Genomic DNA, 15,229 nt, shown 5'->3' with positions numbered 1-15,229 from the left:
CAGATATTTCTAGTTTGACTTAATCTTGAGAATTAATATGTGTGTAGAGCTTGAGGGTCACCTACACCTTCAGAAACATGTAGAATTTGTCAAAATTGCAGATACATTCTACAAGGATTTTAAATCATGCTAAAGTGTTCTTGGTTTTCTCTTAAAGACGGTCCAAGAGTTTATAAATGCACCTGCCAAAAAAAAAAAAGGAAAAAAGGAAGCATCATGCTGATTGTTTAAAAGAATTGTTACCATTTCATTTTTCTCTTAATAAAAATAAAAATCCGAGTTTCTTAGTGTAGGTTGCTGGCTTTTGATTGATGAATACTTTTAAGCTTTCAACTATTATAATTAATAGAACTTTGATTCCTGAGATTTGAATAGTTTACAGGGAATTTTCAAGAGTTGAGGCAAATAAAGCCCTGACCTTTTCTAGTTGATATTCCAGTCTAGGGAGGCAAATTGGTACAGGGTTAAGTGCATAGGATTTGGATTAAAATATATTTAGATTAAAATTCCAGCACTGCCATTTACTCACTTCATAACCTGGGACAAGTTGGTCAGCCTCTCAAAACCCACGTTTTCTATTAAATCAAGTAATAATAAATCAGGTAATAATATAAGTTCAGAGTTTTGACATGAATATTAAATAAGTTCAGGGACATAAATAGGTAAAGTGCATTGCCCTTGGTAGAAATTCAATAAATGTTCTCCCTTTCAGAGCTTTTTAGTCCTGTATTAAAAATGAGTGTCTTCTAAAAATAACATATAATTATGTTATAAAGTAAGCATGTCAATTATCCCTAAATAAAAAAGATAATAAATTTTAAAAATGAGTTTCTCTTCTCAACTTGCCACTTATGGAACCATATTTGGGAGTGAGATCCTATTGCTTGTAATTGCAAAGAAAATTTGAAACAAGGCTATTGAAAATGAATTTTACATATGCTACAATTAATTTGGACCTATGACTTAGCACTCTTGTGAAATAAGAGTTATGCTTGAACTTTTGTCATTCGTTTTATCAAAAAAGTTCGAGAAAGATATTTTCCAATTATGTCTTTTTAAACTTTATTTTGAATAATATAAAATTTACATGATTGCAGTAGTACCTAAAACCTCCTGTATATCCTTTATTCACATTCGACTGGTGTTTAACATTTTGTTGGGTTTTTTTGTTCATTCTCTACACACACACACACACACACACACACACACACACACACTTTTTCTGAGTGCAGGTTGCATACATCGTGTCTTTTTGTAAGCTTCCATGTGTGCATTTTGTATGAACCATGGATGTCATACATGACCACATAGATTTGCCATTTTAGGAAATTTTTCACTGATTTAATTGTTTATTTAATTTGCAGTCTATATTACAACTTCAACAATTGCCCTAGTAATGTCCTTTGTAGTAATTTTTTCTCCCAGATCAGGACCCAGTTCATATTCACACATGGCATTTATATATCATCTCCTCATCACTTTGATTGGGAACTGTCTCTCAGGCTTTGCTTGCTTGCTTGCTTTAAGTAAACTGGACACCCAGTGGGGGGCTCGAACTCATGACCCCCAGATCAAGAGTCACAGGCTCCACCAATTGGGGAGCCCCTGCTTGTCTTTCATAACGTGACATTTTGGAAGAATACACATACTTGGTTTGCATGTGTCTGCTGTTTCCTCAAAATTTGTTTCAAATTATACATTTTTGACAAGGATACCACATAAGGGATATGTTTTGTTTCCAGATATGACAAACGGAAAAACATGATGTCTGTTTGCCCCATATTGGTGATGTGAATTTTGTTTACTCAGTGACCATATTCTCCCTTTCTCCACTATATATAGTCACTATTTTTTCATTTTTGTAATTAATAAATAATTTGTAATGACGATCTCAAAACTGCAAATATCCTGATCATCGGACCTCACCATCAACACCAGAATCACCCATTGATGATTTATGCCTGGACCACATTTTATTCTGATGATTGCAAAATGCTGGTTTTCTAATTCCCATCATTTCTTCTGTATTTATTAGTTGACATTATACCATAAGCAAAAACATTGTCCTCTCCCCATTTATTTATATACTTATATGTTATCAGTATGAATTCATGTATTCTTATTTTAGTCAATGGATTATAGTCTATAGCTTATTTACTTTGACACTCAAATTACACCAGATTTGGCCAGTGGGAGGCGCGTTAAGCCACCTTCATGCCTTTTGGAAATACCTTCATCATTTTGTTGGGCACTTCCTTACTTTCTGCCATTCGATGTTTCCGGTTCACCTGTACCTTCCTTGCCCCAATCTTAGTTATTTTTCCAAAGAATTCTGGTTTCTTTTAGTGGAGAGTGGTTTTTAGAAACCAGAATCTGGGTGCATTCTTTTTTAAACATTGGAATTCCTAGAGAAGGGGCAGTGGGGAAGATTTTTGAAGACAAAAATCTGATGTGAAAGCCTCGTTTTCTATAAATAGTATAAACATGTGTGTTTTTCCTTCTTAGATCTGCTAAAAATATTCTTGTGATCACATCCAGAGTAGTATATTTACTCAACCAAATTCGTAGTTTTTTTAATGTGGATCTTTAAGGAATTTTAAATAAACTGAACAGAGTCTGCTTGATTGTCAGATTTTTTTCATGTTTATTTTAGTGTTTAATGTTTATTTTTAATGAACAAATGCCATTCTGTCTTTATAAATCTCATCATGTGTAGCTAATGATCATGTGTAGCAGCCAATAATAGGTTTTTGTAAAAGCTAATGACCAGGTACATGTTTGTTTTCATTTTTAGTTCATACGGTATGGTTCTACAGAGGTTCTTTTGGTTGAAAATACCATTAAAAAGAACTTCATCTTTCTAGTACTTTTGTATTTTCTAGGGCATTTGGAATAACAAGGTGCCCGTGTCTTCATTAATGTTTCGGTAGGGAGAATTAGACAATTTTTGTATATTTCATTGTGGATGTTCACCCTCCATCACGGTGACGGGAACACAGTAGGTCGTGTAAGTCACCCAGTTCTCTGACAGGTAACTCCCATCTAACTCTCGTCTTCTCCTTAGTTGGCATCATGATGTTCCCCTAATATTCTTTTTAATGTGCTCCATCAGTGTTTTTAACTTACAGTTTGGTATTTCTGCTGCTGACCTCATGCATTGGTTTTTTTTTGTTTTTTTTTTTAACCTAATTAAGTGAAAGCAATTCTTTATAAGAACAGCGCCCCTCTCAGCCTCTTTCCCAAGAGGTTTTGGACACTGATTTGCCCTCCTGAAGTGGGCCAGCTTCTCTTTTTTAGGACGAATTCTAGAAATGTTATCACACCGATGAGAGAAGTTCTCTTTGCAGAAATGACTTTCTCAGCCCTTCATCTGTTCATAATTGGAAGACATGTGATCAGATTGCCTGGTGGTTGACAGCAATGAGACTTGGGTTCTCAAGGAATGTGTTCTTTTCAGCCTGAACTGTTGAAGAGTCTTGCTTCCACACCCGGAGTGGCTGACCAGTTCTCTCTTCCCTTCTAGAAATGACGCTGCTCTCCTCCCAGTCTTCATCACCGGTGGCCCCTCCTGGGTCCATGTACACTGAAAACCCAGAGCAGAGGATGCTGGAGAAGAGAGCCAAGGTGATAGAAGAACTTCTCCAGACAGAGAGAGACTACGTTCGGGATCTGGAAATGTGCATTGAGCACATCATGGTGCCCCTGCAGCAGGCACAGGTGGGAGCCGTGCGAGAAAGTTTGCTTTACCCCGAATGTGATTCTCCAAGCCTGGAGCATTAGGTTATGGGCACTTTCACACAAGGGTTACTGGGTTTAAAATAAAGGCTGTGACTGCTGCTCCTGCTCCTAATTGAAGGGCCCCCATATGTGTGTGTCATCAACTTACGCTTTCAGCGTCCTGTCACTTCCCAAGACTACTGTTAACTTAACCAGACTTGCTGTAGTAGCTCCCGAGACATTCCCTGCTTCTGTGGCTCCTAAAGACACTCCCAGGCAGCCTGGATGGTCACTGCATTGGGAAGGTGGTATAGTAATGAAGTCTGGGGACGGCGGGTTCAGTGGCTCTTGCACCTGACGGTACAGCATTTGTTCAGGAAATCCTGACCTTCACCTGTGTGCCAGATACTTTTCTAGATGCTGGAGGTAGGGAAAAAAGGTTAACAGCCTCCTGGGGTTTACTGTCCGTATTGCTTGTTACTTGACCATCTGGGCCTGGCTTGGGTTTGTACTTCTGGAACATTCACTCCTAAGAGCTAGTACAGGAAGTGGGCACTGCCATCAGATTTTGGGTTTTGCATGGGAATTTGTATCCCAATATAATTCTGGACCAAACTGGTAACACAGTCCTTTTACGAAGGTAGTGGGGACGGGGAGAGAGCCAAGAATGACTGGGTCCACGGACAAAGAGTGACACTAAAGACAGTGCTGGGACACTTCTCTTCTGGAATCTTGGTGATGGCAAGTGAAGGTGACCTTCAACAGTTTTGTACCATCCTTGAAGAGATGTTCCTAGTATGAATGGCGTGCCATTAATTTCATTTCCATGCATCTTTACATTTTGTCTCCCTTTCTCAGATACCAAACATTGACTTTGAAGGACTTTTTGGAAATATGCAGATGGTGATTAAGGCCTCAAAGCAGTTATTGGCAGATCTGGAAATCAGCGATGCTGTAGGTATGAGCTCCGCCATTGCTTCAGAAGCAGCTCCCCCCTTCCCCAACCACCACATTTGTTAAACTTCATGGGTAGGAGGTAAGAGGTGAAGCAGCCTTGCTGGTACTGAGTAGGAAAATGAGATTCTAGCTACCTAGTTCAGGGGTCACTTGGCCCTCTGTTCTCCTTTATCTGTGGCCTACGTTGAGGTGATGTCGGCAATAGAAGAGATTTTAGATGTCATGTAGAGTGGGTTTTCCAGACTGACTCTCCTGAGATCGCTAGAGCAAGTCGCACCCAGTATCTACTTTTTTCAGTAAAATAAAATAGAAAATACCAAATATACTATAAAGAATAAGCACAGCTACAGTTTTTTGACACTTAATTCAACTCTGCATATAAGTGTGCTGAGTCATGATTTAAAATGTTGTCAGTCATGTAGGTCATGGTTAAAACTGTTTGAAAAACAGTCATCTGTTTTTAATCAACAAAGGAACTGTGTTAGTTATCTATTGCTGTGCAACAAATTATACCAAAACTTAGCAGCTTTAATTCAGAAACATGTATTACCCCACAGTGCCTGTGGCTGAGGAATCCAGGAGGTGGGGGTCAAGCTGTTGGCCTGGACTGCACTCCTCTCAAGGATCTACTCCAAGGAAGCCTCCTCAGCTTTTCAGGCCCTAGTTCCTTTTCAGGCCCTTTGAGTCTCTCCATGGACTGTCCTCAGGACATGGCAGCTGGCTTTTCCCAGTGAGTGATCCAAGATGGAGAGAAGGCTTAGGATGGGAGACCCACAGATTCTTCTCTAACCTGATCCTGGATATGACATACTGTCACTTCTGCCGTATTCTGTTGGTCACACACACCAGGTCTGGAACAACATGGGAAGGACATTCTACCATTTTGCTATTTTCCTGGAATTATGATGACAAGATGCTACCGCAGTTCTAGCCATCCCCCTACACACATGACAACATCAGGCAGAAGGGAAAAGTAACCCTGTGTCATTTAAGAGTGAGCGGAGCTTTCCCAGTGCTCTCCTATCAGATTTCTCTTTATTTCTCATTGGCCAGAACTGGGTCACATGCAAATGCTTATTAAGCTGATCCGTGGAAGGAGAATGTGACCATGATGTTGGCTTAAACTAGGTACTATTCACCTGACTCACGTGGGAGAGGAATGGCCACAGGAACAGAATGCGGGCGAATTAAAGCTTTGGTGACCCACTAGCAAAGGGCAAATTTGGCATGAATTGCATAAGCAATTTTTGGGGAAGTCAAGTTTATTTGAGTATATTTTTTTTTATTTTAATATATTTCTAATTTAGTTTATTTTTAATACATTTCCACTGCACACAGAGAGTTACAAAGAACGACTTAATGAAAAGGCTCTTACACATTCCCTTGCTACCAGCTCTTCAAACCAGAAGCACCCAGTGTTACTAGTTTTCTTCTCTTGCCTTCCAGGGAGTTTATTGTATACTAGCAATTACATATATATTTTCTCTACTCTGGGCCCCAGTCTCCTTTTTTTTTTTTTTTTTAAATCACACAGGTGGTAGGGAATTATTCAAACTGTTCTACACTAAGCCTTACCCCCCAACAACAATGTACCTTCCAAGCAGTTCTATGAGCCAGGAAGAGAAATGGAAAAAGTGTACAGAGAGGGGGAGAACTCAGCCAAAATCAAAGTAATACTGGGTGCTGGCAAAAGGAGCACAGAATTTGCATTAGTAGTCTGACCGGGGAAGGATTCTAGTGCAGATAGGACAGGATCTGGTGATGGAGGAAAGAACGGGGCTTGGCTGAGTAAGGAGATGAGAAAAAAGCACCAGGAGATTCTGGGTACATAGTGTTTAGATTATTTTACACCTGTCTCAGAAAGAAATCTGTTTTACATCATGACCCAGGATTCGTGTATGTGTATGTCTGTGCTTTGACTGTGTCCAACATTGCCTGAGATTTTCTTTCCTATGCCATTTTATTTCCCCAAAGTGCTGAATGTGACCCACACAGTAGATCACATGACTCATTTATGGGTTGTGACCCACAGTTTGAAGGACACTGGAAATTAAGATGTAGGTTGGCTAGTTGGTGATTGGTGTAGAGCGGGCCCTACAGGGAAGGTCAGTGCAGTGAGTGGAGGGGCACACGTCAGCAGCAGCACAATCATGATGGTTCTGGAAATGTTGATGCGGAAAGGGTGCAAAGGAATAACGTGGAAGAAGAAGACAGGCGAATATTCGATATGGAGACATTGATAGTCAGGGCTCCCAAAGTGTCCTGGAGGTCAGGAAGGCAGCCAGCCCCATCCGCTGCCGTGCCCGTGGAGCTGCGGGGACAGGCAGAAGTGAGCCTGCCCCAGAGAGCGCAGTGTGAGTGGGATGTTTATGGGAGAAGTCAAGTTTCTCTCACAGGAAGGAGCAGTAATTAAAGATGTAGATTTAATGTAAATGAAAACTACACAACAATAGAGCGTTCCATAAGACAGCATATAGAGAACAGAGGTGACATTGTAGAGAAAGTAGTTGGGTTCCGTGGCGGGGGTTCTGCCCAGAGAAGCTGGTAGGAAGGGTTAGCAGGCCCGCTCAGTGGGATCAGGTTTTAATAGAGGACTTCAAGGGTGAGCGGACCTTGAGAAGCAGTACAGGCTGAAGCAGGAAGGACCAAGGAATTGGCAGAGTCATTATGGTGATTATTAGTTTATAGCTATGTTTTGCTGTTTAATGCTTTATAAAGAAATACACATGTTACTGTCACAGACTTGGAATTTTTTAATATTATAGGTATTTTAATATAATAAACTTCATTTATAGTCCTGTGTATTTAATTGATGCACAAAGAAGAGGTTAGAAACTACAGCTGTGGAAGGACTCTCTTCCTCACTGTGGTTTCCCTGGGGCTTAGAGAGTGAGGGGCCCTTACAGTTCTGATCTTATGTGGGGGGGATTTGCAGACACCTGTGCCTGACTGAGAAGGGACTGGAGACGGTTTCTGGGACCAGCTGTATGTGTGTGTGCTTTAAAAAATAAATATGTGATGACATGGTTCTCTGAAATTTTGCTTTAAATAAATATGATTTTGAGCTATTTCATGGAAATGATAAATTTGGTGATTAGTCTCATTATCGTTTCTTGTGATAGGATTTAACTAATAAAAGTTTGGTTATCCAGCCTGCATGGAGGCTACTTAGAAGAAAGTTACTAAAAACACTCTATGTTTACGTGTATTCCACAGGGCCTGTGTTTCTCGATCACCGGGATGAGCTTGAGGGAACATACAAGGTTTACTGCCAGAATCACGATGAGGCCATTTCACTGCTGGAAATCTACGAGAAGGATGAGAAGATCCAGAAGCATCTTCAGGACTCCTTGGCAGATCTCAAGTAGGAGTTTTGACCCCACCATGCTCCCATCCTAATTCTTTAGTTCTGTCTTTGAGAAGTCAGTCTGTGCATAGGTCTAGACTTCTTATGACATCTGTCTTATTTTAGTCATAAATGATATGTTATTATAGGTCCTATTATGTTACTTGCTCTTCTCTTATCGTATTGCCTTTTCCCTTGAAAATCTTCAGTGGCTTCCCACTTCTTTCTGTAGATACAAAGTGTTAAGTTAGCATTTCAGGTAAGAAGCAGCCAGGGAGATAGTTGGTCCAAACAAGTAAGAACATAGGTAAGAAGACCCAATTCACCTATTTCCCTCAGGTAAGATTCTTCTGGACTTAGGTTATAATACAATATATGTCTGAGTAGATCAAAGTGAAGTTAGGGGCTTTAATAACTCTTTAATGGACTAGATATGCCTCCACAGATACATGATTTCCCTTTATCCCCTGTGATTTTTTTTCTTTGTCTGCCCAAGTAATAGGCATTACTTGGACTAATATATTCTCTGAAGAATGTGAGAATCGGCATTTAGCATTCCCTCTAAGCAGCTGTCTGTTTTCTTTTCATGCTCGCTGCCCTGTAGGAGCCTGTACACAGAATGGTAAGCTCATTTCTTTGTTTTCTTCCCTTATAGACAGAAACCTAGAAGTAAACCTTTGCTGTATTTTTCTTCATAGTGCTTACCACCAAATGACACTTGCTATAATGTTTGCTTGATGCCTGTCTCCGTCCACTGCTAAATCCCTAGCACCTACCACAGTACCTGGTATTTATTAGGTGCTCAGAAAATATTTGCTGAATGAATGAGGTTGGAATGGAGAGCGAGAGAACAGAGCTGTATTTAAGAATCACGAATATTACCGGGGCGCCTGGGTGGCTCAGTGGGTTAAAGCCTCTGCCTTAGGCTCAGGTCATGATCCCAGGGTCCTGGGATCGAGCCCCGCATCGGGCTCTCTGCTCCGTGGGGAGCCTGTTTCCTCCTCTCTCTCTGCCTGCCTCTCTGCCTAGTTGTGATTTCTCTCTGTCAAATTAATAAAATATTTAAAAAAAAAAAGAATCACGAATATTACAATAGGTCCTGTATTATTGACATTTGATTAAAAGTCTTTTTCCTTCTGTATCAGGGGATGCACAAATTACATTAATCTGGGCTCCTTCCTCATCAAACCGGTCCAGAGAGTCATGCGCTACCCCCTGCTGCTCATGGAGCTGCTGAATTCCACCCCAGAATCCCACCCCGATAAGGTGCCCTTAACCAATGCAGTCCTTGCGGTCAAGGAGATCAACGTGAACATTAATGAATATAAACGTCGCAAGGACCTGGGTAAGAAAAACATACAATGCTGAGAAGGAGGTATGCCCTTGACCATGCTCTCTTCCTCAAAAGAATTATTCCTTCACCAGGGATGGACAAGGCAGGGGCTTGGTGATAGGGCTCTGCTGTAGAAACGGTGGCAGAATGGGGGGAAATAGGCTATGAAAAAGCAAGTAAGAACATAAAGTACAGCTGTGGAATATTGGAAGTAAGGCGCCTGTGATCGAGCTTGTAGCAATGAGAGTCTTTGCGAAGGATACGGAGAGTGGCTCATTCAGGCGCTGGTGAGTCCTTTCTCCACTCATGGAAGGCAAGCCTTTTTAACGCTTAGACTTGTTTTCCTGCATCTTGTGTTGGATGTTTTACTACGTCCACTCAGGTTGAACTTTTCCTCTTCTTTCAGGAAACCCCAGTTTGCCCAGTCTCTGGGTCCCGTGACACTTCTCTGGCCTGAGCTCCGCCCCCAGTGCTGTGTAGTCAGTTGCAAACCACCCAGCGCTTTCTTTATAGTGTGGAAGGAACTGAACCATATCTTTTCTCTTTCATCAGACCTCTCATGAGGCTCTAATTTGAACCCCCGATGAGTACAGCATGGTGACCATGCTAAACTGATTTGTCAGTCACACCCTCAAAGAATCTATAATATGGTATAACCTCTTTCTCTACCTTCTACCCACCGCGACGCCCACATTGGTATGCAGTGTTGACTGTGCTCTTAAGACCCTCAGGCCTGCTAGCCCTTTGTCTTGGTTCCTATCTCCTTTTTGCCCCCCACCTTTTAAAATTTTATTTATTTATTTATTTTTAAAGATTTATTTGAGAGAGAGTGAGAGAGCAGGAAGTGGGGAGGGTCAGAGGGAGAAGTAGACTCCCCGCTTAGTGGGGAGCCTAATGTGGGGCTTGCTTCAGAGACCCTGGGATTGTGACCTGAACTGAAGGCAGATGCTTAACCAAATGAGCCACCCAGGTGTTCCCCCTTTCTTAACATTTAAATTCAGTTAATTAACATATAGTGTATTACTGATTTCAGAGGTAGAGTTCAGTGATTCATCAGTCTTATATAATACACAGTGCTCGCGCCATCAAGTACCCTCCTCCTGGGTGGCTCAGTGGGTTAAGCCTCTGCCTTTCGCTCAGGTCATGATCTCAGGGTCCTGGGATTGAGCCCCGCATCGGGCTCTCTGCTCAGCGGGGAGCCTGTTTCCCCCTCTCTCTCTGCCTGCTGCTCTGCCTACTTGTGATCTCTGTCTGTCAAATAAATAAATAAAATCTTAAAAAAAAAAAAAGGTACCCTCCTTAATGTCCATCACCTAGTTACCCATCCCCCCACCTAACCCCCTTCAGCAACCCTCAGTTTGTTTCCTAAAATTAGGAGTCTTCTGTGGTTTGTCCGCCTCTCTGGTTTGAATCTCCTAATGTGATGTCATCTTCATCTCCTACAACAACAAAGTGTGCCTTTGTAGCACCACCCAGACTTCTCCCGGTGACCCTTCTGAGGTCTCCAGACTTTTCTAGAGATTGTGCCTAAGGTATGACACAGTAGTTAATCACATGACTCCCGTATAGCGTTTTACTATGCGAGACAATTGCATATAAATATCTCATTTGTACATAAGACCATTTAAGAGGTCTTATAAAGCAAATAGTGTTCCTTCCTACATTTCATTGGAGAAGAAAATGAGGCTCAGAGGAGTTAAGTGACTTCTGGGAGGCCACACCTTGATGAAATGACGGACCCAGGCATTGAGCTCAAAGGTGTCCTGGACTCCAGATCTCAGACTTCTCCCGACCCCTTGCTCCCTTTCCTCCTAACTACCTCCAATCTGCATCATTTCTAGCTTCATCAAGTAGCCTGTCTCTCCATAATGGTGACTTGCATTCATATGTTGTCTCTACTCAGCTACAAGCTCACTGAAAACAAGCACTACCTGTAGTTTGGGTTGTTGGTCTCATTTTCTGGCTCGTGTTGTAGCCTGGCCATGCTCAGAGAAGGGCTTTCTTGACTCACTCCCTAGTCCTCAAGTACCGAAAGGGCGATGAAGACAGCCTCATGGAGAAGATTTCCAAACTGAACATCCATTCCATCATCAAGAAATCCAACCGTGTAAGCAGCCACCTGAAGCACCTGACCGGCTTCGCTCCTCAGGTAAGATTCCCACCCTTGAAGACTTGGCACATCTTCGGCAGCATTTCGGGGTTCCACATTGTGGGCTTCCTGCATGGTGTCATGTGGCACAATTCCCCTCTTAGTACCTCTTTTGGTGTTTGCCTGGGGGTGGATACAGGGCCCAGCAGCTCCTGTGCACGGGAATCCTCCCGCCCAGCCCTGCCCCTGTGCCGTGGGGAGCGGCTTACAGTGTGCGCAAAGGCTAACCGGGAGGCCTAGTCGGTCATGGTATAATAGTCATTGTGGTTTTAGACACCCGGGAGGAGCTTGTGATGTATTTGGGGAGACCAAATTGAAGACATGAAGCTAGAAGGGATTTAAGAGGTCACCGTAGTTCCACACAACTGTCACAAATTTTAAAAATGTGAAGTGTGAGAAATTGAGACATTTGGAAGCACTTGTCCACATCACTGAGAGTGCCTCACCGGGCTTCATTCTCCAGCATACGTGCAGCCCGCAGCCAATGGGGAGCAGCGGCTAGAAAACAATCAGTTGCCCAGTGTTGCAGTGTGTTGTTGGTATGCCCTAGTACTTAGGAAGACAGGAGTTGCAGGGGAGCGAGCTTCATGTGGACAAGAGATTTAATCCAAGCTCAAAGAAAGGGGCTTTGGCATAGGGACAGGAGAGGACATTCCAGGCAAGGGGACAGCTCGAGACAATCACCGGGGTGAACGAATGTGGTCGCCAGGGCAGGGGGAGAGCACCCTGACCAGAGCAAAGCACGTCTTCCCATCAGGAGCAGGAGGAGTTAAGGTGAGGAGGCAGGACGGCCCACATGTATTTTGGCACTCTTTCAAGGTCATGTAGAGGTATTTAACTCAAGTATGATTCGGGGAAACATCAAAGGCTTGAAATTTGGAGAAAAGATATTTTTAAGAAAGATACTTTTGCCAATAGGATAGATTGAACGAGAATCTAGATCAGCTAATAGCACTTGTTTATTTTGAACAGATCAAAGATGAAGCGTTTGAAGAAACAGAAAAGAACTTCCGAATGCAAGAAAGATTGATCAAATCTTTTATCCGAGACCTGTCTCTCTACCTGCAGCATATCCGGGTGAGAGAAGGCGCTGCTCTGCTTAGAATCACACAAGCTGAAATTCTGTCCATTTTCCTGCTTGTCAGCCTGCTGTGGGATGCGTGTTGAATAATTTGGACTCAGACGACCACTGTCCCCTGACATACTTGTTCCTGGGGGTCCTGTAGGTTATTTAAGAGGTGACAGCGTTTGGAAGATGAGCACGCTGAATCTGAATTCTAGAGCAGGCTGCTCCTTGCCCCCTCTCGCTTTTCACTGACCTCCCCACCACCTTTTTCTTACCGTCCCCTCTGTCCAGTTGTTTGTGAAGCGCTTGTCACAAGTTCATTTTGTCAAGATCGTTTCAAAGATCGAATAGTACGAGAATGGTTCCCATTGGAGGCATGTGTTCTTATAATAATGTTAATTTCTGTCTAATTTAGTTGCTGTACACGAGGCCTCCAAAGCTGTTAGAATCATGAATGGGTCTGGAGAGCTGGAGGGGCTGAGGGGGTCAGGAGGTGTTTGCTTCTCAGTCAGAGGCGGGACTAGACTCCTTTCTGTTCAGGTCTCTCCTTTTCCTATGGGCTTCACAGAACGGTGTTTATGTAAGCATATCATGTACCCCTGTTCTTCACACATGACATCTCTTCCTATGAAACCGTTTTCTTTTTTTTTTTTTTTTTTTAAGATTTTATTTATTTATTTGACAGAGAGAAATCACAAGAGAGGCAGGCAGAGAGAGAGGAAGGGAAGCAGGCTCTCCGCTGAGCAGAGAGCCCGATGTGGGACTCGATCCCAGGATCCTGAGATCATGACCTGAGCCGAAGGCAGCGGCTTAACCCACTGAGCCACCCAGGCGCCCGAAACCGTTTTCTTAAAGAGAGATCCTCTGCTTGCTTAAAAACAAAAACAAAAAATTCAGGAAAATGATACAAATTCAAAAGGTACCAAAGGGATAAGTAAAAAGTGGAAATAATTCTTCCTCCAGCCCATCTCTTAGGCACTCTCTAGAGACACAATCTGCATTTATCAGATTCTCCTCTCATTGAAGATAATCGTGTATGTGTGTGAGAGATAGAGAAAGGGAAAGGTACACACTGTTGAGCATCTTGGGTTTTGCACATTGTAGTATTTTGGAAGTCATTTTAGACCTATGCACACAGAACTGCTTTTTTTTTTTAAACAACTGCATAGTATTTAATGATACGGGTGTGCCACAACATGTTTAACTTGTCTCCCATTGATGGACATTTATTTGTAGCTGGCAAATGATTAGATATATTGGCCCAAGATACATCATTGTAGATACATCATTTTCTGATCTGTGAGAGTATATCTGAAGACCAGAGGACTAGATGTGCTGAGCGGAATCGTAGCGCATGTACACATTGTACCACGGAAGACTCCCTGTTGGTCGCGTATGAAAGGATTTCCCCATCCCTTACTAACACACAGTGTTACCAAATCAAAATGTCTTCTCTTTGCAAGATAGGTTAAAAATGCTGTTTCCATATAGTTTAAGTTTGCATTTCTTATGAATGAAGTTGAGGATATTTTCCTATCTTTAAGTCATTATATTCCTTTTTCTGTTCATTTGTCTATATCTTGAGGCCCTTATTTATTTATTTGATGATCCTTCTCTTATTGATTGGTAGTACTTCTGCATTGTTGGAGAAAATAGAAGAGGCCTTTGTGTATGATGATAGTTTACCACTATTTCTCCCTCAGTTTGTTGTCTTTTGAGTTTGCTTAAATGTTTTCTCCGTGTTGAAAATGTTTAGGTTTGCACGGTCTGAACTTTTCTTTTATGGCTTTGTAGATCTATGTCATACTTGAAAAGTTCTTTCCTCTTCCAAAGTAATAAGTATCTCCCAGGTTTTGGCATTTCTATTATTTCTTTTTTTTTTTAGTTGAAGTCGTTGATCTAGTTGGAATTTAGTGTATAAGGTTGAGGTAGGGATCCAGTGTGATTTTTTCCCCCACCTGCTTTTCCAGTTATCATCATTTATTAAATAATCCCTATGATTTGAAATGCTCCCTACATTTCCTACATGCCCCTAAGTAGCAAACTCTCACCCTTCATGTTTTAAGTATATAATTATATAAAAGTTAGGGTTTATAAGACTTTTTAAGAGCACATTGGCTTAAAGTGAGAGATTTGGCAAAAACAATGTTGATACAACTCCCAAGTATAGTCCCTCGTCTAGGACTTTGACTTACAGTTCCTCTACTTTCAGTACCCTCCTATTGGGTGTTTTTGCCCCATGTTTTCTTTCTTTCTTTCTTTCTTTCTTTCTTTTTTAAAAAGATATTTATTTATTTGACAGGGAGACAGCGAGATCACAAGTAGACAGAGAGGCAGGCAGAGGGTGGGGGGGAGCAGGCTCCCCGCTAAACAGAGAGCCCGATGTGGGGCTCGATCCCAGGACCCTGAGATCATGGCCTGAGCCAAAGGCAGAGGCTTTTAACCCACTGAGCCACCCAGGTGCCCCACGCCCCATGTTTTCTAAGTGTGTAGCAAGCATATACCCGAGTCCCTAGCTCTTAAAAGGCCTGTCTCCATGGCAGTGGGTGGGACATAACGGAACAGACACAGCCATTTGATGGGCAGGTCAGTTTGGTTCTGACGGCTAACCAGAAATGAAGGGAGAAGACGTCAAACGGTTTCATCACTGACATAAAATGA

The 15,229-nt window shown here is 42.1% G+C and overlaps 1 protein-coding gene across 3 annotated transcripts in view; it reads left to right on the top strand.

Annotated features, from left to right (window-relative positions):
- The window catches only part of LOC123955119 (dynamin binding protein), a 103,142-nt gene that overhangs the window by 76,777 nt on the left and 11,136 nt on the right, over nt 1–15,229 (top strand). For all 3 annotated transcript variants that reach the window (XM_046026728.1, XM_046026729.1, XM_046026730.1), the window contains 7 exons: nt 3,524–3,717; nt 4,576–4,675; nt 7,891–8,038; nt 8,625–8,642; nt 9,166–9,365; nt 11,372–11,502; nt 12,475–12,579. In XM_046026728.1, coding sequence (XP_045882684.1) covers nt 3,524–3,717; nt 4,576–4,675; nt 7,891–8,038; nt 8,625–8,642; nt 9,166–9,365; nt 11,372–11,502; nt 12,475–12,579 — 896 coding nt within the window. The remainder of the gene's footprint in view (nt 1–3,523; nt 3,718–4,575; nt 4,676–7,890; nt 8,039–8,624; nt 8,643–9,165; nt 9,366–11,371; nt 11,503–12,474; nt 12,580–15,229) is intronic.

Source organism: Meles meles, chromosome 13, assembly GCF_922984935.1.
Source record: "Meles meles chromosome 13, mMelMel3.1 paternal haplotype, whole genome shotgun sequence".
In the NCBI taxonomy this organism is placed as follows: Eukaryota; Metazoa; Chordata; class Mammalia; order Carnivora; family Mustelidae; genus Meles; species Meles meles.
Note: the sequence above shows the minus strand (reverse complement) of the source record. Positions and strands in the feature narration are given on the sequence as shown.